Source organism: Chanodichthys erythropterus, chromosome 15 (genome assembly GCF_024489055.1).
Source record: "Chanodichthys erythropterus isolate Z2021 chromosome 15, ASM2448905v1, whole genome shotgun sequence".
NCBI classification, from domain to species: Eukaryota; Metazoa; Chordata; class Actinopteri; order Cypriniformes; family Xenocyprididae; genus Chanodichthys; species Chanodichthys erythropterus.
In genome coordinates, this window is record NC_090235.1 from 19,030,296 (window position 1) to 19,053,937 (window position 23,642).

Genomic DNA, 23,642 nt, shown 5'->3' on the forward strand with positions numbered 1-23,642 from the left:
GGAAAGCCTCATAATCTAAACGCTTCGGATCGACTGACTTTGTTTATTTCTATGGACAGGTTTAATGCTATGATATATTAGTCTAATAAACAGCATTTGGAGCGCTGTTTTCCTCCGTCATGTGATTGAACAACAGAAAGTTATCACGGTAAGCACACAATGAACATTTTAACGCGTTTATTAACGTATTTGTATATGATACCCATTCCTAGCTTAGCAAAATCGAGGCTTCCGGTTGTATATTCGCGAATGAAACAATATCGAGAGGCATTGATCGTTATTTTGCAATGAAACTGTGCCCCATAACAATGAATTTGACATTTTGAATGTGTGGTGCAGAAATCACAGTGACTACTTCACTTATTCACTTCCTTATTGAGTGTTTTCTCTTCCTGCTAACTGTGGATGTGTTCAGATCTTCAGATTGAGACTGAAGCATGAGTTTCTCCGCGGCGCTTCGCCTCATCTCTGTGTCCGCGGTTCTGCTGCTGCTGTGCGGATCATCGTGTGGATCTAATGCCTCAGTTCCTCTGGTGATATGGCACGGCATGGGTGAGACACACTGCATCATGATCAGTTCAAGCTGCTGGGGATTGATGGGCCTGAGTCATTCATGATCATTAGGAATGTACAGTGGTCACTTTTGAGGTGATTCACACAGACAGTGACTCAAAACTTTATGAAAATATCTTAAAGGGATAGTTCACCCAAAAATGAAAATTCTATCATAATTTACTCACCCTCAAGTTGTTCCAAACCTGTGTAAATTTCTTTGTTTTGTAGGAAAATATTTTGAAGAATGTGTTGAACTGAACAGTTTTGGGGCACCATTGACTTCCATAATAGTTTTTTTTATTACTATGAAAGTCAGTGGTGCCCCAAAGTGGCCTGGTTACAAACTTTCTTCAAAATGTCTTCTTTTGTGTTCAACAGAACAAAGAAATTTATACAGATTTGGAACAACTTGAGTGTGCGTAAATGATGACAGAACTTTAATTTTTGGGTGAACTATCCCTTTAACGCATTAATATGCAATTTATATATGAAAATAAATCATATATATTAAAATATATTATTTTTAGTGCTGTCAATATTATAAATATAATGATAATAATGATATGTGTGCATATATATACACACACACACACACACACACACACACACACAAACTTTAATGTTAGATGCGATTAATTATTTTGTATTTATATATAAAAGGTTTCTATTTCAAATAAATGCTGTTCTTTTCAGCTTCCTATTCATCAAATAATTAATTAAAAAATTAATGATAATAATAATAAAACATGTTTCTCAAATCAGCATATTTTAATGATTTTGCATCCCAGGAATACATTAAATTTTAAAATAGAAATATTCATTAGTTAAAATAGAAATAATATTTCAGAATATTACTGTTTTTAATATATTTTGAGCTTTTGAATATATTTTAAGCTTTTGAACTAATATATATATATATATATATATATATATAGACATATTTTATTCACGTTATAAAATTATATTACCATTATATCTCATTGTTTTTAAAAATAATTTATTTATAAACTTTTTCAAAGCATTAACAGAAAGCTTCATACAATTAAAGTTATAACTTTTTCCCGATTAAAACCCTTTCCACCTAAATGATTAAACGTACATAAAATATTAAGACAACAATAACAATAGTAATAATAATAACAACAATAAATAATAAATTTATAACAAATACAAAATGGTAAATACAATTTAAATAATGTACTCATTTACAAATGAACAATATCATTTTATGAACAAGTAAATTAATTAAAATAAACAAATTAATTAATTAAACTTAATAATACATCTGCTCATTGTGAATACACAAATCTCCAATTTTTTTTTTTTTTTCCATTTAATCATATTTTTTATTTGTTATCGTTATGTTCTGCAGTAAACAACTGATGACTGAAATCTGGATATTTGTTTCAATAATGTCCCTAATAAATACCTTTTGGTGATATGGCCTAAACATACAAATTATCTATTGAGTTTACTATAAAGATAACTAGATAATTGCTAAATATCACTGTGTTTTGCAGGAGACAGTTGTTGCAATCCTCTCAGCATGGGTGCGATGAAGAAGATGGTGGAAGAGGAAGTCCCAGGAATTTATGTGATTTCCCTGATGATCGGCAAGTCTGTTCTACAGGTAAAGCAGGTTGACGACACCCCCATTCCTGTCATTGTTTGAAATAAAAGTGTCTGATTTTCTTTCATTGTTTTATAGGACACTGAAAATGGCTTCTTCATGGATGTCAATGAGCAGGTGTCTTTTGTGTGTGATCAGCTGTCCAAGGACCCTAAACTCAAGGGAGGCTACAATGCAATGGGCTTCTCACAAGGGTCACAGTTTCTGTGAGTGGATATTATTCAAATCAATTCATGCAAAGGATTATCGGAAGTGTCATTTGAACTCTCTGTCTTGTTTAATCTTACATAAGGCGAGCAGTTGCTCAGCGCTGTCCAGATCCCCCAATGAAGAACCTGATCTCTGTCGGTGGGCAGCATCAAGGTAATATGACAGATGTGCTCTGCTCACACTATGCTTCATTTACTCTCTGAAAACAACAATTTATTCCTAAAAATGGTTAGCTGTTCACAGGAACACCGTGTTTTGATTATGTTGCTTCAGGATAAGTTTCCATTTTTGTGGCTATAATATTTGCAGTCACAATCTATTACAACATTTAACATTATATATACACTACGGTTCAAAAATTTTGGGGTCAGGAAGATGTTTTTGAAAGTCTCTAATGCTCACCAAGACTTAATTTGATCAAAAATACAGTAAAAATAGAATTGTAAAATTATTAGTATAAAATAAATGTTTTCTACTTGAATTTATTTTAAAATGTAATTTATTTCTGTGATCAAAGCTGAATTTTCAGCACCATTACTTATGGAAGTTATGGAAGTAAAACAATGCCGAATTGCACTACTTGAAAAAAATATGCATTGCATTAACTGTACTTGTATTTTAATGCATTGTATTTTTAGGGCTTGCATTTTTATGGTCTGAAGTTCACCACGGTTGTATATTTAAGCTATGAATATATTTTAGTTCAAAACATTTCACACACATTTTCATTGTTAAAAATTCAATAATCCATATTCACCTTTCAGATTTCACTTCCAAAATATTCATTTTGTTTAAAAATACAAGCTATAATATTCAGCAGGCAATTTTCAGTGGTTCAAATTTCAACATTTCACATCCGGGAACTGCAGGAAAAGCAGTAGAATACCGAGCATAATCTCCATCTGCTGTTAGTCGATCTCATTTTGGAAGTGAAATCATGAAAGGTGAATATGGATTATTGAATTTTTAACAATGAAAATGTGTGTGAAATGTTTTGAATTGAAATATTCACGGCTTAAATATACAACCGTGGTGAATTTCAGACCATAAAAATGCAAGCCTTAAAAATGCAATGCATTAAAATACAAGCACGGATAATGCAATGCATTTTTTTTTTTTAAGTAGTGCAATTCAAGATGCTTTTTTGTTTCAAAAACATATGGCATTGTTTTACTTCCATATCCAGTCTTCAGCGTCACATGATCCTTCAGAAATCATTCTAATATGCTTTATTATCAACGTTGAAAACTTAATATATTTGTGGAAACCGTAATAGATTTTTTTCAGGATTCTTTGATGGATAGAAAGTTCAAAAGAACAGCATTTATTTGAAATATAAATCTTTTATAATATAATAAATGCCTTTACTGTCACTTTTGATCAGTTTAATGCATCCTTGCTGATCAAACATGAATAAAAAAAAAATTGTACTGACATCAGAATTTTGAATGGTAGTGTAAACGCTCGTAATAATTAATAAACATTCATAAAAATGTTGTTATTTAACAAAATATAATTGTTTTATATTTCACTAACTAAACCTTGAGTGACTAAACCCAAATGAGTCAAACATCTTTTTTTAATATGCTGTTTTCGTCTGACATGTGGTTCTCTCTTCCTCTTTTCTTTAAATCTCAGGGGTTTTCGGTCTTCCACGATGTCCTGGCGAAAGCTCTCATATCTGTGACTGGATTCGCAAGAAGCTGAACTCAGGAGCATACACAGATGCAATTCAAAAACAGTGCGTGCTTGATTGTTTTGGGCTTCTCAACAGACCATTCATGTTACTCTGCAGTTACTCTAAACTGATTATTATTCAGAGTGTCTCTTTACTCCATGTGCAGATATATACACTTAGTTAGCATCATCTGTCGCTATTTGCACATAGTGCTGCTTCCATATAATTTCATTATGTGATTCACTAGTCAACAAGATTGATTGTGATTTTATTTTAGCTTGGTGCAGGCACAATACTGGCACGATCCTCTCAATGATGACTTGTATAAAAAGTACAGTCTCTTCCTTGCCGACATCAATCAGGAGCGGGTGAGTCCGAGGATAAGGGAGAAATTACTATATAAAATACACATATTCATATGTGTGGTGTAAATGAAAGATATTTCTGTCAGGTGGTGAATGAGACCTACAAGAAGAATCTCATGTCTCTGAATAAGTTTGTCATGGTTAAGTTCCTGCAGGACACTATGGTGGATCCTGTGGATTCTGAGGTACTTTACAGTTAAAATCTCTCTTTTATTAAATTAGAAGACTGAACTCTTACTAACTGAATTGTCTTTATTAGTGGTTTGGTTTCTATAAAGCTGGTCAAGGCAAAGAGCTGGAAACGCTGCAAGAAAGTGCTATATATAAAGAGGTAAACTTGTTGTCTTTTTCCTAACTTTAATTATCTACTTAACCCACAACCCTACTTTTTAAAAAACAATAATTTATAATATTGCTATTTATTCATTACTTTGATGATACTTTTATCATATTTTCTATTCAACTGAAACTAGTGATGGGAGAAATGATGCTTTGAAAACTTTGATTCAATTGAATCAATTGCTTCGCAGAATGATTCACTGTTTCGAAGCGCTCAAAACGCCACACGCTGGTGACGCCTGCTGGTCAAAACGGTGTAAATGCAACGAAAACACCTTTTACAAACCAATTGCAAATGTTTTATTGAAAGTGCATTTAACAAATAATCTAATACCATTGAATACGTTGTGTATATGTATAATATGTGTTATTACAGTGTAGGGCTTGTTTTAAGGGCTTGGTTAATCAGGCCAATAAGAGACTAACTAAAACTCTTCCTTTTTATTATACAAGTGTCATAAAATGTCTACACATTTATAAAACCTAAAGAAAAAAGTCTCGCCGAGATCATCACCCACTAGAGGTGAAATTTTGAGTCAGTTATGACGTAACGAAACCTCATTTACTGAGATCACGTGACTTTGGCAGTTGAAGGGTTAAATTAAAAATGAAAATAATGTAATTTATTACTCACCCTCATGTCGTTTCACACCCGTAAGACCTTCATTAATCTTCGTAACACAAATTAAGATATTTTTGATGAAATCCGATGGCTCAGTGAGGACGATCTGTGTAGCCAGCAATGACATTTCCTCTCTCAAGATCCATTAATGTACTAAAAACATATTTAAATCAGTTCATGTGAGTACAGTGGCTCAATATTAATATTATAAAGCGACAAGAATATTTTTGGTGCGCCAAAAAAAACAAAATAATGACTTATTTAGTGATGGCCGATTTCAAAACACTGCTTCAGAGCGTTATGAATCTTTTTGTATCGAATCATGATTCGGATCGCGTGTCAAACCGCCAAAATGCTGAAATCACGTGACTTTGGCGCTCCGAACCGCTAATTCGACACAAAAGATTCATAACGCCCTGAAGCTTCATTGGGTGAACTAACCCTTTAAATACGCGCTCCAAATCACTGGTTCGAAATGATTCGCAAAGGTTTCGAAGCTTCACGAAGCCTGTTTTGAAAGTGCCCATGACTAATTGAAACTTTTCCCATGTTAATTATATAACTTATATGGATTTATATACTTTATTACCGTTTTGTCAGGATCGCCTGGGGTTGGCAGAGATGGATTCTGCAGGAAAGCTCGTGTTCCTCACCTCTGATGGAGATCACCTACAGTTCACCCGACCGTGGTTTAATGAGAATTTACTTCCCTACATTCGCTAAACACAGTGACATCATGCTTAGTCCCAATAAGAAAGTTTACACACACTCACACAATCCAGTGTCAGCTGACTTAGGCACGCTTCTAACTCTTACACAATCATCAAGTCTCATATATAAATTAAGCCAGTCTCATTTTGTTGCACTGATCTTTTATTTGACTGATTTAATTAAAAATTCTCTAATGAAATATAGATTTTAATTGTTCTAATTGTGTACTATTTTTCTGTTTATTTTTGTTGCACAATAAAGCATTGAATCTTACGAACCCAGTGGCCCATTTTGTAGCCTATTTATTTACTAATCGCATAAAGGGTGTACCATTACTAACAGATTACTCAGTTCATAAATTTTGGTGTTTTAACGGTTAATAAACAGAACCGAATACGTCTTGCGGAAGAACATAGTAGCCGGAGCTACTTCTGTTTATGTCTGGTACGACCCGAACCAGTCTAAAATAGTCCGAATATAAACACTTATATATCACTATGGTACACCTATAAGACGACAATAACATGGTTTGGACAATGGTTTCATGATGTACTTGCTCATTGTATAATGTTTTGTAAATTTAAGGGGAAAAAAAAGTTACACACATTATTTTTAGTATATTAATTACAAAATTAGTGCATGAAAAGAGCACTGGAAAAGCTGTGCTTTATTTTCATGCACTTATTTTGTAATAAACTAAAAAATTCTTCAGTACTTCAAGATAATCTTAAAAACATCTTGAGTACTCAATTGTGCTATTTTGAGACACCATGAATATGAACTAAAATGTCCTTTTAACAATCTTTGGATTAAATGTATTTAGTTACCACTTGTAGTACCCATTTTTTAATACAGATGTTGGGTTAGAAGATTAGCAAACTGTTTTCTGTTTAAAATTTTGTAACATGTCCTTAATATCACTTTTGATTAGTTTAAAGCATCCTTGCTGAATTTGGAGTTGTTCCTTTGACGTAATATCACCTTTCTGGAAACATGTTTAAGAAGTTTCCTTTTTTGCATCAAAACTTACCAGGTACATTCAATAAAGCACATCAAAGACTCAGGAAAAAGTGATGTTATTTATTGCAACAGTTTTAATGATGTTTGTTCTCCAGTACTATTTCTCAGAGCAAAAAGACAAAATGATAAAAAAGAAATTCCACACACATGGCCTCAATATTAGGAAAGTAAAGATTAAGAGGTTGGAATTAAAGTCTAAGCTAGTTAAAGCATGTGATGAGAACAAGAGGTGGACACAATTCATGTAAAGCCAGTATCTGTACAGCAGATAGTCATCAGATATCAGACAGACAGTACCATGAGCATCCCAACATTAGGCTGAGTGTCTTTTTCTGCCTCCAGTTTGTGCCAAAAACATCAAAACACTTTCCACACCTTTCATGGAATGTTCATTTATTTATATTACAGGGAATGTGTCATGTGCTCTGGAATACAATATGAAAAAAAAAATGAAGTGGGAAAAGATAATTCCTAAAGCAACTATTGTTTCTCAATGACACGATTGGAAATATAACTATGATTCTGCAAGTTGCTTAAGTTGCCAATTCATCCTCTAAGATTTGAAAAATCTTCATTCTAATTATCCCTTGAAAAAAAAAAAAAAAAAAAAAAAGTTACAGTAAATTTCTGTCTTGGTGGTCGGAAGAGGGACATTTGTGTGCTTCATATCTGAATTGCATATGTTAAACAGAAAACGCTGTGGCCCCCCCAGTACTTGCCCCCTGACTAGAAAATGCGAATGGAAAAATACAAAACACAAATAGGATAAAATGACTTGATTTCTCTTGTTGGCCATTCACGTGTTATTATGGCTGCAAGACAAAGACAAAACATGAAAACACCCCAACTGTTGGCAATTGATTTCAAGTGCTAATGTTTTAAATCAATGGAATAGAAGAGAATGGAGCCCTGCCGTTGACTGAGCAAGTGCTTCTGTTAAGCAAGCAGTCATGTCACTAGCTGAAGGAAGATATGATTGCCACTGTGATTGGCTGATAGGAGAGTTGACCTGGTTGGCATTCCATTCTACTTTGTAGTTTAAGCTCACTGGTCAGTCAGGTAGGACACTGCAGTGGGGGCGGTCTTGCACAGGTTGGTCCTTTATCCGGCAATCTCGGTTGCTGTGGTGACCAGCTTGCTGCCGTCCCATACGGTTTTGAACTGTTCAGGGACTGGGATCTCGGTCTTGACGGAAAGAGAAAAACATAAAACGCTCATTATTATATGCGCCAAGCAGTAGTTTTCTGTAAATCACGATTAAATCACTTAACATTTTAAAATAATTTATATTGTAATAATTTTACATTGAATCTCCAAATTAATGCAAAAATGACCTAAAGACGGTTTATTTTCAATATAACAATTTTTAATTTAAGTTAAACATGACTTTAATATAGCAGGGCTCAATGGTAAGGATTCAGAATACTGGCTCAGATTTTTACTTGATTGTTTTTGATCCATGCAACCATGCTTTAAGATTTTCAGGTAGGTCTAACAGTAATATTAAGGTAGGAAATATGAAGTAATCAAATGTACAATAACAGTGCATGGTCACTGTATAAATTAGATAAAAATTAATCCTTCATAAAGCTACAAAAGTTATTCAGTCAGGAGCAGTGAGCGATTTTCTCTTTTTTCTTTAATGATCGACTGCAGCAGGTTTATTAGGCTGCTATCACTTTAAGTCCTGCCGCACATCCGATTTTCTCCCAACTTTTGATGCTCATTTAAGATTTTAACTCGTTTAAGACTGCTCACAAGGATACTCTCCAAAAACAGGCGTAATTTTTATTTGTATTTATTTTTGGGCATTTTTGCCTTTTTATTGAGATAATAGAGGACAGTTAGTCGACAGGAAGTGAATTGGGAAATAGAAAGGGGGAAGGGATTGGGAAAGGTCCACGAGCCGGGACTCGAACTCGGGTCGCTCGAAACGCAACTGCGCTAAGTGTTGACATGCTGCCCACTAGGCTATTGGCGCCAACAAACAAGCATAATTTTGACAATTTTGGGCCAGATTTACTAAACGGGGAAAATTAGCGTGAACGTGCAATTGGGATTGGCACTTTTTGTGAAATTAAAGAACAGACGCAGTCAAATAATTTACATAATGACCAACGTAATCTAACAAGAGCAGCGCAAATTAGCGTTGGGTCGCAAATAAGCAGAGCTGATGCTCTTCGGGTGCGGGTCGACACAGGCACAACTTGTTATAGATAATGTACGGATAACGTCTTCCTCCAAAGAAATTAATATGAGTGAAATGGGTTAAGACATGCTTTTTGGGCATTAAATAATGGTGCAAATACCAGTAAATTGACTAGCTCAAACATTAGTAATTTGCGTAGAGTGATTAATTTAAATACTCTCCTCTCATACATTTTGCAACTGAAAGGAAAACTCCTACAAATGCATATGCAATAAGGTCAGCCACAAAAACAACTTAGTTCATGCCTTTTTCTGTGCTAATTTTGCACTGCGTGTCTACCCGACAGTAGTTTAACGCCAAAAGAGGGTTTGCGCTGGCACAAGCTGTTAGTAAATCTGGCCCTTTGTGTGGTTTTGTCCATTTAAACTGTGAAAGAGAACTCAAATGGTGCGCTGTCTGTGCATTTCACAAAGAGCCGCTTCACAAACAGCTCACAAGTACCAAATCGCATTCTTTTTTACATCTTATCGCATTTGAATGGTTTAAAAGCACTTGAACGAATGAGAGCATGATCATATACTGTAACGCTAGCTAAATGATGCAGGAAAAACAAATTCTGCATATTTTTAATGCATTAAACAGAAAAAAATTAAAAAAAAAAAAAATAAAAAATAAAAAATCGCTAAAATTGACAGCCCTAATCTTAATAAATCTTTATAATGCATTAACAGTTTATCTCTTCACTTACATATTCTCCATCTTTGTTGGGCACCAGCACGTTCATCTCTGAGCTCTTAGCGCTGACGATTTCACATGCCAGAGAGTCTTTGCTCAGGTACACATGGCAGCCATCTGTCTTGTTGATGGAGATGGTTGGCACTTTACCCATAACCTGGAAATCAAAAGAACAATGACTCAGAATAAAGAGCAGATGCAAAACACGAGTGTAAAGAAAAGAAAACAGGCAATGCTGCTACTTTTAATGACAAGATATCAAGATGTTTAAGGGAATTACATTCAATTTCTTTTAAAATAAAATATTTTTTAAGTTATTCTCTATATCAGTGTACACTGAACTCCCTGAAACGCCTCCATTGTAGCCTTGAGTTTTCTTCCGGGAACAAACACGTCACAATATTCCTAATTTAAATAATTCCCGCCCAAGACATATGCAAAATAAAGGGGCGGGGCCTGGTTGAGTTAGTTAGCAGTGTGTTGAAACTGGCGGTTATGGTGTGACATTTCCCAAACACACTCAAAGCGGTTGTCTAATCACAACACACTCCTCCAGCTGACCAATCAGAGCGCATTGTGCTCTTCAGGAGGAGGGGCTTCATAGAGACAGGAACTAAACAGAGCATTACTGACAGACTGGGAAGAGAGGAGCTGCAACAATATGGAAAAAATAATGTGGGTTTTTTTGTACGTTCATGCATTAAAACCTATTTTAGTAGAGCTCAAAAAAGAAAAGAGGCCATATTATGCTCTTTTTCAAACTTTAAATTATTTTTACTAAACTAGTTCAAGGGAGGTAACATTTATTCATCTGTATCAGTATATTAATAAATATTAACAGGCTTTATTTACCTACATATATATATATTATATATTATATATATATATATATATATATAAAATGTTGAAAAATGAAAACATTTACCTAAATAATTATTTACGCATTTAAAAAAAAAAAAAAATCAAATTTCAAATGAAATAAAGAAATCTAAGAAATTTTAATACTTTAAAAACACACTCTGCATGCAAGTACATCTACAGTGAGGAGAGTAATAAAGCACAAACATACACACCTGGATCTTTACATCCCTGCAGTTGATCACCTCAACAATACCCACAACATCGTCAAAGACAAGACCCATTTTCTTACAGTTATCTGCAAAGACAACAACAACAAACTTATATCTACACATTCTGCATTTTCTTTATTTGTCAATAAACTAAAAGTGAACATTAGTTCTAAAGCAGTTACTAATCTTAGTTAAACTTAACCTTAACATTTACCAATACATTTTTTTTTTAAAGCAAAAGTTTTGTTTTAACATGAGTTAATGCACTGTGAACTAACATGAACAAACATTCCATTTATTGGTAGTTAATGGATTAACTAATGTCAACAAATTGTAAAATGTTACAATGTGAACAATGGAGGAACTGCTGGTAGTGTGTACAGACCTACAGTAATGGAGTTGATCTTCCCCTTCACTTGTAAAGTGCTGTTGTTACACTTAAAGGCATAAACCACCTGTTTCAGTTCTGTGTCACTGATCACAAGGCCTTGGGCACCTTCCTGATTTTCCTGTAGGGAAAAAGCCAAAGAGAGGATCAGTATATAAACTGGCCAAACAGTTTCATGTCAATACTAAAACATCACATCTTTTTTTAGTATCTTTTTTTTATTGGCATGTATAAACACAGCTGAGATGGAAAATACCTTTCAAAATGGCATTTCCAAAAATAATTTCAGCTGTATACACAGACTATAACAGGCATAGTGACTCACTCACCACTTTCCATTTCTTGCCGTCAAGCTCCAGCACTGGGGGAAGAGTGCGGGCCGGGCTGGCAGCTGCTGTGGGCCGAGCAGCCGAGGGTTTAGCAGAAGGCAAAGGACCTTTTTGGGCTTTGAGTGCAGGGTTCTTGTGGGTCTTCTGGTCATCAGACACATGTTTCAGTCCTTACAGAGAGTTAAAAGACATAGGAATATTAAAAGACAAAGCTTCAATAAATTCCTGACACCTATAAAACATACACCCATAATTGTTTTTTTATTTAGCATTATTACTATTATTATTATTATTATTATTATTATTATTATTATTATCATTATCATTATCATTATCATTATCATTATTATTATTATCATTATTATTATTATTATTATTAATGCGCTTTTTGGTTTTCAGTCTTCATTTGTCTTTTTATCCTCTTAGTTCAGCCATTTTCATGTACAAACAACTGATAAGCTGGACAAACAAGGGACATTTGTGTTGTTAATTAGTATTGGTAATCAGGGTTATTATAGTTAAACTAAAACCATAAAAAACCCATCACTTGAAATAAAATACAATTTAACTGAAACAAATTAAACGTAAAACACAAAAAAAACACTTTATTTCAGCTAGATGTCAGGGAAAGATTTCTTATTTTAATTTAGTTTGTAATAAAATAACTACAACTGAAATAAAAACTATACAGACACACACACACACAAAAAAAAAAAAAAAAAAAAAACAACAAAAAAGACAAAAACTAAAACCTTTATATAAAATAACACTAATACTAAATAATGATACTAAAATAACACTTAATAATGATAATACTATAAATGTTAACACTTTACTTTGATCTTAATGTATTAGCAAATGTTGAGATGAACATTAGTTAAGTTTAATAAATGCTGTAGAATTGTCAGTTCACTAATATAGTAAACTAATGTTTACAAATAAAACCTTATTGTAAAGAGTTATCAAATAAATTATTAATAAGTGACAAATGGGACACTGTAGAGCCTCATAGATGTGAACAAGTGAGGGGCAAAGAACCGTATTATAACTTTGCCCTTTCTGCGGTGAAGTCTGCAATGACCTTTATATACACTGATGCTCCCATTACAGCGCATACAGTCATCATTTCCAATCAGTCAAAAGGACTGTTTAATGTTTTAGCAATAATCCTTTCATCATTTAAAAAGCAATAAAAGAGCTGAATGGCTCTACCAACCACATTTTGAGCCGATTTTCATCCTTTTGTAGTACCATAGTAAGTTAGGGATCCATGTGATACCTTTAGTAATATCAGCTCCCTTGTTGATTGAGGCGAAGAGAGCATTGCGAGTGACTGGGGCAGAGTCTCCACCTGAAGACTTGTCAAGATCCATGGGGGGTGGAGGGGGGCCGGGGGGAGGCGGAGCTGGAGCTCCTCTGCAGGGGGCGCCTCCAGAGGCCGAAGCAACCGGGCCCTGTAAAACAAAAAACAATTAAACTTTATATTCTGAACCACGTGGGACAAACCAAACACACGAGAATGAGACTCACAGTCTTGCTCCAGCTCAGTCCGGTGGTGTGGTGCTGCTTGATGTACGCCTGCAGCTCAGTCCAAATGGACACATAGGCATTGACCCAGTCCACATGTGTCTTATCTCTAAAAATAAGACAATTAAGCAGATGGGAAAATGAGCAATATGCCATTTTGCTTCTGTACAAGTTTCTTCACATCACAGACAGACACATACTTCTCCTTGTAATCCTTGAGCACACGGTTTGTGTAAAACATGGCTGCGTCCTGCATGTCCTTCACAAAGGGGCCTGGCTTTGGGGCCTAAAACATATACAAAGAAAAGAAATTAATTAAAAAATATTTTCAGTGTTGCAAATTTGCTTGCATTCAACTAGTGACATAGAAGGAGCATATCATAAATATTTCCCATTTATTTTTCATCATAACATTTCATTTTAAATAACTTTGATCCCACTATATACATGACAAAAAACAGACAGAAACCTCATATCTCCACATTTCATCTTATTTTTTGGTGTCATATCATTGGTCACCCTTTTTCATCTGTCTGTGGGGTTTGCAAATATTTAACCAAACAAAAATATTGTAAAAAAAAAAGAAAAAAAAAAAAAGCTTATATCTAAACCTCATTAGATCCTCAAACTGTCAGTCAAACCTCATAACTCCTCCCACCTTTATCATGAATGAAATGCTGCAAACATATTGGAGCGTCTCTACTTTTATTTACTCTTGCATAATTGCATTGCAAACAGGATGTGCGACACTATATATAGTGTTTCTAGAGTAAAGAAAACACTGCTTGAGTTAGATGCGTTCCTGGGTCAACATATTTTGTTGATCCTGGAACAACATTCTAGTCTTAACCCTATTCCTACCCCTAAACCTACCCAAAAGTTGTCGATGAATAACACTGATGTAGAAGCACCAATTCATGATTTTAAGCCTAAACTTGACATAATCTGTAAACTTGTCCCTCAAATCTGATTGGTGGATTTAAATGTTGTTCCAGGATCAACAAAAATGTTGACCCAGGAACATGTTGAACTCTGCAATATCAGGTTATGCATATAGTGTCACATCCAATACGGTCTTAAAACAGCCTGTATGAAGCACTTCATCATTTATAACATGAGATTTTGGCCAAATGACAGAAAAAAATGTGCGCCCATATAGCTACGATTATAACCTGTAAGTTTATGAAAATACAATGTGACGCACTTCCTGCCTCAGATGCGGCTGCACGGACAAGACACACATGTCTGACATTCGCTGGTCAAAAACCTGTATTTGAGCTTGATTTTGGTAAAAATCCATGTTTTGGACATACAAGGTTTCCACCTAACAGCAAAGATATGCAAAGTATGCCAGCCTAACCTAGATATTTGTAAATATAATCTCAGCAGGAAATGCTCACACTTCAGGAGGAAATTGATTTGTTAATGTACACTGTCTAAGTATAGATTTCCCATAACTGAGTCAACACAGACTCTGCCCTTTGCCTTACCATGGCAACCCAGCCGAGGGCGGGAACACTCTCGCTGACCGCAGAGAGGTGGTTGAAGAGAGGAGAGGAGCGATTCTTCTCTCGGAACGCCTGCACCTCCTCGATCACTTTAGACACGGGGGCCAGCAGAGAGGTCAGGGCGGACTATATCACAGAGGTGAAGATGAACAGACAGATGACATGAGAAAAATGTTACAAAAATAGTACAATGTCGGTATGAAAGATACACTACTGTTCAAAAGTTTGGCTTCAGCAAGATTTTCTTTCTTTTAAAGAAATTAATGTTCATTCAGCAAGGATGCACATTAAATTAATCAAAAGTGACAGTAAAGACATTTATTGTGTAAATAAAAGCTGTACTTTTCACTTTCTTTATTCACCTCCTTAAAATGTTTCACAGTTTCAACAAAAACATGAAGCAGCGCAACTGTTTTTAACATTGATAATAATCAGAAATGTGTTTGAGCATCAAATCATCATATTATAATGATTTCTGAAGGATCATGTGACACTGAAGACTGGAGTAATGAAGCTGAAAATTCAGCTTTGCATCACAGGAATAAATGACATATATATTCAAATAATATGTTTTTAATGTATTTTGATTAGTCTTGTTGAGAGACTTTCAAACGCATACAATGTCTTACTTTCAAATTGAACATAATACTTACATCAGAAGGTTTCTGAGAGCAGGAGGCAGTGACCAGAAGCTGTCTTTGACAGGTAAAGGCCTGCTTCATCATCTCAGCCTACGACACAGAACAAAGGATAAGGAAGACTGAATAGACTCTTTATCAATGTGTGTTCAGGGACTATGATGACCGTGCTGAATTACATACATGCTTCTGAACGTCTCCCCCAATCTTCTGACTCAGGGCGGCGTACTGAGCCACAGGGCCAGAGATCAAACTGTCATAGGCTTCAACATACGCCGACACCACTGAAGAGAAGATAAAAAAAATGAGCAGAATTACACCATGTTCTTCTAACCAGACACAATACAACATTTTCAGCAAGCAACAAGTCCATTCTCACAATGGTTGAGTTTCACTTAAGCCCAAAGTATACTCTGGCCATACTTCTTGTGTCTGTGTGGGCGATGCATGTACAACAGCACTTAAAAGTCCACTAGCATAAATAGAATGCATCTTTCCACACTCACGGCCAAGGTGTATACTACTTTGTTTGTTTATTGGTTTTATTTCCATACCAGTATCTATGGCTATTTATTTACATGGAAAGAACAATGTATTTTAAAAGAAACAAATAGTAGTACAGTAATAATGAAAAACAACAACTCACATGATTATAACATTATATAAGATTTTTCATTTCAATATTTGATAAATTTAAGATTGTCCCTGGTGAAAACATTTTTGAAAACATCCATTAGAGAACTTTCAGTGTAAAAACCTTGCGACATTTAAAGCAGTACATTCCAACAAAATACGCTTTATAGACAGAGGAATCTGACAAACATTACATCTTGGTGGTACATAATCTTTCAGAATGTGGAAAACACCGTCCATCCGAGGCTTTACAATGGAGTTGCTTAGATGGTACCTTACAGGCCTAACCCAAGAGAAAGTCCACCTATAGTCTTTAGGATATTCTGGGTTCTTTTAAATGCTAGTTTATTGGCTTTTTAGCCCATTGTTCATACCGTTAGAAAAAGTAATAATACATCCACCTTCAACGAGTAGCATGTCTTGAGGTGATCAAGACAATTTATGCAGCCAATTTTAATACTTAAAGGATTAGTTCACTTTCAAATAAATTTCCTGATAATTTACTCACCCCCATGTCATCCAAGATGTTCATGTCTTTCTTTCTTCAGTTGAAAAGAATTTAAGGTTTTTGATGAAATTCCAGGATTATTCTCCTTATAGTGGACTTCAATGGAGCCCAAACGGTTGAAGGTCAAAATGTCAGTTTCAGTGCAGCTTCAAAGAGCTTTAAACGATACCAGACGAGGAATAAGGGTCTTATCTAGAGAAACGATCGGTCATTTTCGAAAAAAATTTATATGTAAATGCTTTATATAAACAAATAATCGCCTTCCAAGTGCTTCCGGCAAAACCGCATTTCCGTATTCTTCAAAAAGCTTATGCTGTATGTCCTATGCCTTCCCTATTCTACTTACGGAATGAACGCACCGCCAGTTCCATTTTCTCCATAAGTAGAATAGGGAAGGCGTAGGACATACAGCGTAAACTTTTTGAAGAATGCGAAAGTGTGCTTTTGGCGCAACCACTTGGAAGGCGATCATTTGTTTATATAAAGCATATACATTTACATTTTTTTCGAAAATGCCGATGGTTTCTCTAGATAAGTCCCTTATTCCTCGTCTGGTATCATTTAAAGCTCTATGAAGCTGCACTGAAACTGTCATTTTGACCTTCAACAGTGGAGTTCATTGATCATAAGGCTATAAGGAGAAAAACCTTAATTTCTTTCCGACTGAAGAAAGACATGAACATCTTGGATGACATGGGGGTGAGTAAATTATCAGGAAAATTTTATTTGAAAGTTAACTAATCCTTTAAGTTTAAATTTCGAACTGCAAGAATGCACTTGGTAAACAGCCCTAATTATCTTCGGACAGAACCGGTTTACATTAGGTTCTTATTACCTCCAGATCCAGCAGCAGAGCCGCCTCCTCCCCCAGAACTGGACATGGCCTCCAGACGGCCCACAGCCACCTCCAAACGCTGCACTAGACCCGCCAGCTCTGCCATTCCTGCTCAGACAGAGGGAGAACAATGATTACAGAAACAAGCTTTTAACGATTCACAGTATGAATGAAAGTTGCAATGAAGCAGAAGTAGTAGGGGTCTAACGGTACACGTATTTGTACCGAACCGTTTCGGTACAAGGCTTTCGGTACGGTGCATATGTGTACCGAAGCATTACATTGCAACCAATATTCACCACCAATAACCGCAATAAGCTCTGCGTTTCGATAAGACACAAAGTATCATCCTTCAAATTCTGTCCAAGAAATCATGAAGTTTAAACAGAAAATGCCATTTTGACGTGCTTTGATGTGGGGTGACAGATCACTGTACAGGCGCCTCAGTTCAACCGGCAGCGCGAGCGCGGAGCGCAAGTGAATGTGTTCATCTCTTCCTCCTTAATACTAGTTACAGAATAAACATGAAAGAACATCTGAAGGTATGTTGCAAGATTCAGTACAACTTACTGAAACGGTCATATCTCATGTAATCGCTCATTCAGTGTTTCAACGGTGGAAAGACATCAATGAAAGCGTCCGTATTCAACAATATGTCATGATGCATTTACCTCAGAAAAGCCATTCAGTGTTCACAGCTTGTTAGTTCGTTAGAAAATGAACTCTTTCGCTTAATATATGCACTGTATTAGCCAATATATTCATTATTTTACTTAATCTTTTAGTGATATCCTGATTAGGCTATTTAATGTATGTTTAAATAAATCTGATGTTAAAATAACAGCCACTGTGTATAAATGATTATATTTCAACAACGAATTGGAGTAAAAACATTTAGAAGTTGATGCAAAAACTGCCTTAGGTGCAGCTTACAGGTTTGCATACAATTTGTTATTTGAGTGTTGATTATTTTATCTAAAAATAAAGCAATTGAATTTAGGCTAATAGTTTGGGCTTCTTTCAAGTTAGGGCTCCCTACATAGTTTATAGCATTAGCGGAGATCTTTTTTTTATCCTTAAACTTTTATTTTTAATTTAATTTAATATATTTAAAGACAAAAACACAATTTGTTCAGTAAACCTCTGTTTAATAATAATAAAAAGCAATTTTATGTTTAGTTTTCTCTCCACCTGCTGTAGCGAAAACTGTACCGAACCTAGACTTCAAAACCGAGGTACGTACCGAACCGTGAGTTTTGTGTACCGTTACACCCCTAAGAAGTAGTGAAGAATACTTTCTTCATGTATTGCGACGTACATTTTGGTGAAACGAGGTTCGTTTTTGATGAAGAAAACAAGCTCAAATTTAAAAATAAGCATAAAAACATAAAACATAAAAAAAGGTGTTGTAAAGTACACAAGAACAGTCAAAGGTCTTCCTTCATACAAAATGAAGGTTTGTGGGTTTAATCAGACTGCATTACATTATATTATATTATATTATATATAAAAATTATAATTATATATAAAAAATATATTTCACAGCATTAAATAATGTGGGCCTATTATATTATATTCAATTTCAAGTTATAAAAAAAAAATAACATTAGGCTTACATTGTAAGTGACATGAACAAAAACCATTATTAAAATTAAATGGTTTATTGCAATTATTCGTATGTATGACAGTACAAAACTCATGTAAACATGCACGGATGAATTGCTCACAATGAGATCAACAACATGCATTTAGAAAATATGGTGAATTTTTATTTTATGCAAATGTTTAAGTGTATTCTTGTATTCTAACTTCTGCATTATATTTATTCTGCAACTCTCTCTCATTTATGGTAAAATCAATAAAAAGAGCAACATAAAAAGTGAACGCATGGAAAACAAGGATGTGCCGAGCCTGGAGAGAATGCAGGACGTGCCATAACATGCTGTCCCACAAAAATGCAACCGGAGGAAAAAAATCTGCAATTAAAGAAAAAAATACGTGCCAAACCTCTCAAGACCAAAAAAAAGGAGGAAGTGGATCTTGTTTGCCTATTAGGGGCAACTTTCAAAGGGCAAGTCCTTTTTTTACTGCCCCTTCACATGCACATACATTACATAACAGAAACCTGATACACAAATCTGGCTCACTGACTCATTTCACCTGAATGGCTCTTCTGGGAAATGCACAGGTATCCATAATATGAGCCTACTTCTAATGAGACCCTGCACCAATTCCTGAGGGAAAACCCCACTTATTTGTAACTCCTTCAGGAATCACAAATTTCCCAAGACTGCATTACAACTGCAGAATTAATAAACTATTAACATTGAACAAGTCTGATACATTAAATGGCACTAGTTTGGAGAATACAATTTGAAAAAGTAAAGTTTGAGTCAACATTATTCTTATAATAATAACAACAGCAACAGATTCCTCTGTGGCCACAACCAGCTGTGCCTGTTTTCAGGCAAGTGGAATGAACAAAACATTTAATCACACAGGACTAAATTCAGAAGCACATTCACCTAAGGAAATAAAGCACATGAGCAAATTAAACTGTGCATAATTTCAACTTTTGCCACATAGAATAAAGATAGCGATTCTGGCAGAAGTCAATGAGCAGACTGAAGTCAAACTAGAGTCAAATTTTCATTTTTCCTCCACATTGTAAGAAAATATTCATTCAAATCAGAGTAGTCAAATTGCTTTGCCTCACATAAACAATTTCAGACAAATTCCTAGGTTCTCCTCCCTAAAAACCAGACTGATTATTGCAGAAACTGCCACCTACAGATGTAGGAAATGATCTAGAGATTAAATTGAAGGGTGTGAAATTAACTTTTACACTCACCAGGCAATCTGGCTACTAAATTTATGTTATCGGCCTTTCAAAATCAGAACAATGAATGCCAAAAATAAACCAGATTATCAAAATTACTGCTTAGATATAAGTATATTTATTATTAAATCTGATTTTGAATCATTGAGTTTAAAAAAAAATCCCCAAAAAATGAAAACTGTCATCATATACTCACCCTCAACACAAAGAAAGATATTACAAAGAATATGGGTTGATGGATCCCATTGACTTCCATAGTATTTTTTTTATTTATTTCTCATTTGATAACAAAACATTCTTCTAAATATCTTCTTTTGTGTTCAGCAGAAGAAAGAAATTCAGAACAACTTGAGGGTGAGTAAATTTTGGGTGAACTGTCCCTTTAATTTCAAACCCAGCTTATAATAATGTTTAAGACACAAAGCAATAGTTTCTGTGCTTCAAGTCAGAATCATTACATCACAGGTAACACCCTAAAGGTAAACATTATCAAAACAAGATAAGAAAACTACAGCAGATTCAAAGGAAAGCCTGAAACGTCAAGCTTATGAGTGCAAGCTGCTCTTCTGGACAAAAACAGGTCATTTATGCTTCAGGACTAGTAAAACTAGGCCAGATCACATCCATTCTCAGCACAGCGCAGGATGAGATGTGCCACATTCATTAAACATGCACACACTCGACACGACCAATAGTATACTGGGTTTCTTGACTAGCATTCACAGGATTGCAAGAGGCAAGCCAAGAGATTTGATGTGATGTGATTTGACTGAATAATCAGGCCAGCCGGGAAAACACGGTCGCGCGATCAGTCAGACAATACTGAGCGATTGTTTATAGTATGAACAAATAATATGAAGAAGGAAACAATTTAGCGATCGAGAGTCGCAACGAGCTTGTGTTCAGATTTCCTGCACTTTACACCCGCCCGACTTCCTTCATTTGCGCTGTAGCGATATTCGGTGTTCTTTTGAGTCGGAGCTTTTCGGTGAATCAGTTGAATCGATTCACAAGACTGTTCTGAACAATTTATTAATTGAACTGAATCGGCCAAACGGTTTTCTAATCTAATCAACTCACCAACAAGGATTTTACTTGATGCAGCCGAATACTATAAATGCTACAAACAAAATGTGTAGTGTTTAATATATATATATATATTTTATTATGATATATTATTATAATAAATATATAATTATGACCGTTTAAGCACACATACGAAAAGTGTTTTTATTAAAGGGTTAGTTCACTCAAATGAAAATTCTGTCATTTATTACTCACCCTCATGCCGTTCCACACCCGTAAGACCTTCATTCATCTTCAGAACACAATTTAAGATATTTTTGTTGAAATTCGATGGCTCAGTGAGGCCTTCATAGCCAGCAATGACAATTCCGCTCTCAAGATCCATTAATGTACTAAAAACATATTTAAATCCGTTCATGCGAGCACAGTGGTTCAATATTAATATTATAAAGTGACGAGGATATTTTTGGTGCGCTAAAAAAATAACTTGTATAGTGATGGCCGATTTCAAAACACTGCTTCATTAAGCTTCGGAGAATTATGAATCTTTTGTGTCGAATCATGATTCGAATCGCTTGTCAAACTGCTGAAATCACGTGACTTTGTCGCTGGTTCGACACAAAAGATTCATAACGCTCTGAAGCTTCATGAAGCAGTGTTTTGAAATCGGACATCACTGTATAAGTCGTTATTTTGGTGCACAAAAAAATATTCTTGTCACTTTATAATATTAATATTGAACCACTGTACTCACATGAACTGATTTAAATATGTTTTTAGTATATTAATGCATCTTAAGAGAGGAAATTGCTCCCTATGCAGGCCTCACTGAGTCATCAGATTTCAACAAAAATATCTTAAATTGTGTTCCGAAGGTCTTACGGGTGTGAAACGGCTTGAGGGTGAGAAATAATTTACATTATTTTAATTTTTGTGTGAACAAACCCTTTAAAACATCGACGTAATGACGCAAACGAATCACTGAGTTGTTTTGGAACCGGTACTGTTCGAAAGAACCGATTCGCAGAGGTGAGTCGCCCATCACTGAGCTCTGCAAGATCAGGAACTTTTCCAACCGTCGCATTGAGACTGCTGTTAAGAAATCTGCACACATGCAAATGTATGATAAAACGCGTTTTATTTACAAGGCCTAATGCCACTGTGAAGATATATCGCTTTTAGCAGTATTATTATGCGCGAGCGATGCCCGTTTCAGTTGTCATGATTTGCGCAGCGGCGCGCGCTGTGTCCAGAACAGATTTCCGCCGGCAAGTCGCTTAACACAGATATCCATCATTTGGACAACGGATTCGGCATTTTCTCCTTACCGTTATCGTCGGAGAAATGTTACAGTGGTCCTGGCTTTAGTCTTTGATGTTGAATGGGTGTGTTACGGGCTTCCCGTCTGCGTTGTCTTCCTGTATGAGCGTGTTGAAGTTCCCAGCTGTCACCGCGCGCCGTTTCCGCCCTAACTCCACCAACAGCTCCACTTCCTTATAAGGACAAAGGAGAGAGAGAGAACGAGTGTGATGATAAAGTGTTGAAAAGAGTCAAACAGGAACAGGAAGACTCAAGACTGAGTTCTAATATGTTTGTTTATTGATTTCAGTCACTATAGGTGATTAGATGTAATATTAATTAAAGGAATTCCCTCAGTTTGCAATGTTGCATAATTATGTAATAATGAAAGTGCTTATTTTCTTAGTTTTTCCTATTGATCTCTGGCAGCTTTGAAGTCTTGGCCAAAATTATTTGTGGAGCTGGAGGGGAAGAGAAAATTGAGATTCAGTCCGGATCTTTCTTGCCCAAACAGGAAGTGTGGATGTCACAATTTTGATCTGTCCAAACAGTGCATGGAATTAATAAGCGCCTGCTTTCACTGACTTAAAAAAGATGGCTCTGTGTGCTTCAAAACCAAATTATAGCACATGTTTTTGTAACTCTATTTTACAGTGTCCTTGTTATGCATGTTAGATTTTTACTATAGTAAGTACATGTATGCATATTAATTACAAACAAGAGACCCTAAAATACAGTGTACCTTATTTTTCTCATGTACAACAAAATAAATAGTTCATCTCACAAAAAAAAATTCTGTCAGTAAATAACCACACTTCTTTAAAATCAATTTTAGACCAAAACAATTATCGAAATTAGGTGTTCGTTCACTAAAATAATAATAAAAAACAAAAATATAGGCATATTGAATCTAATTTGGTCTCAGATGAGTTTATGCTCCACTAGAAGCAGTAAACGTGATTTACAGTACAGTCCAAAAGTTTAGAACCACTAAGATTTTTAATGTTTTATAAAGAAGTTTCGTCTGC

The 23,642-nt window shown here is 35.2% G+C and overlaps 2 protein-coding genes across 2 annotated transcripts; one reads left to right on the forward strand and one right to left on the reverse strand.

Moving 5' to 3' along the window:
* Window positions 1–3: 3 nt before the first annotated feature.
* On the forward strand, window positions 4–6,388 carry ppt1 (palmitoyl-protein thioesterase 1 (ceroid-lipofuscinosis, neuronal 1, infantile)). The gene is made up of 10 exons (XM_067411661.1): window positions 4–148; window positions 416–552; window positions 2,076–2,185; window positions 2,264–2,391; window positions 2,478–2,548; window positions 4,034–4,136; window positions 4,351–4,441; window positions 4,525–4,623; window positions 4,698–4,769; window positions 6,000–6,388. The coding sequence occupies exons 2-10, from the start codon at window positions 438–440 to the stop codon at window positions 6,120–6,122; spliced, it is 912 nt and encodes a 303-aa protein (XP_067267762.1). The 5' UTR covers window positions 4–148; window positions 416–437; the 3' UTR covers window positions 6,123–6,388.
* A 768-nt stretch (window positions 6,389–7,156) lies between these two features.
* On the reverse strand, window positions 7,157–22,801 carry cap1 (CAP, adenylate cyclase-associated protein 1 (yeast)). The gene is made up of 13 exons (XM_067361326.1): window positions 22,644–22,801; window positions 17,451–17,558; window positions 15,658–15,758; window positions 15,490–15,567; window positions 14,819–14,962; window positions 13,529–13,614; window positions 13,332–13,437; window positions 13,081–13,255; window positions 11,802–11,971; window positions 11,470–11,593; window positions 11,088–11,170; window positions 10,028–10,171; window positions 7,157–8,315 (listed from the first exon to the last, which is right to left on the reverse strand). The coding sequence occupies exons 2-13, from the start codon at window positions 17,554–17,556 to the stop codon at window positions 8,232–8,234; spliced, it is 1,401 nt and encodes a 466-aa protein (XP_067217427.1). The 5' UTR covers window positions 17,557–17,558; window positions 22,644–22,801; the 3' UTR covers window positions 7,157–8,231.
* Window positions 22,802–23,642: the final 841 nt, after the last annotated feature.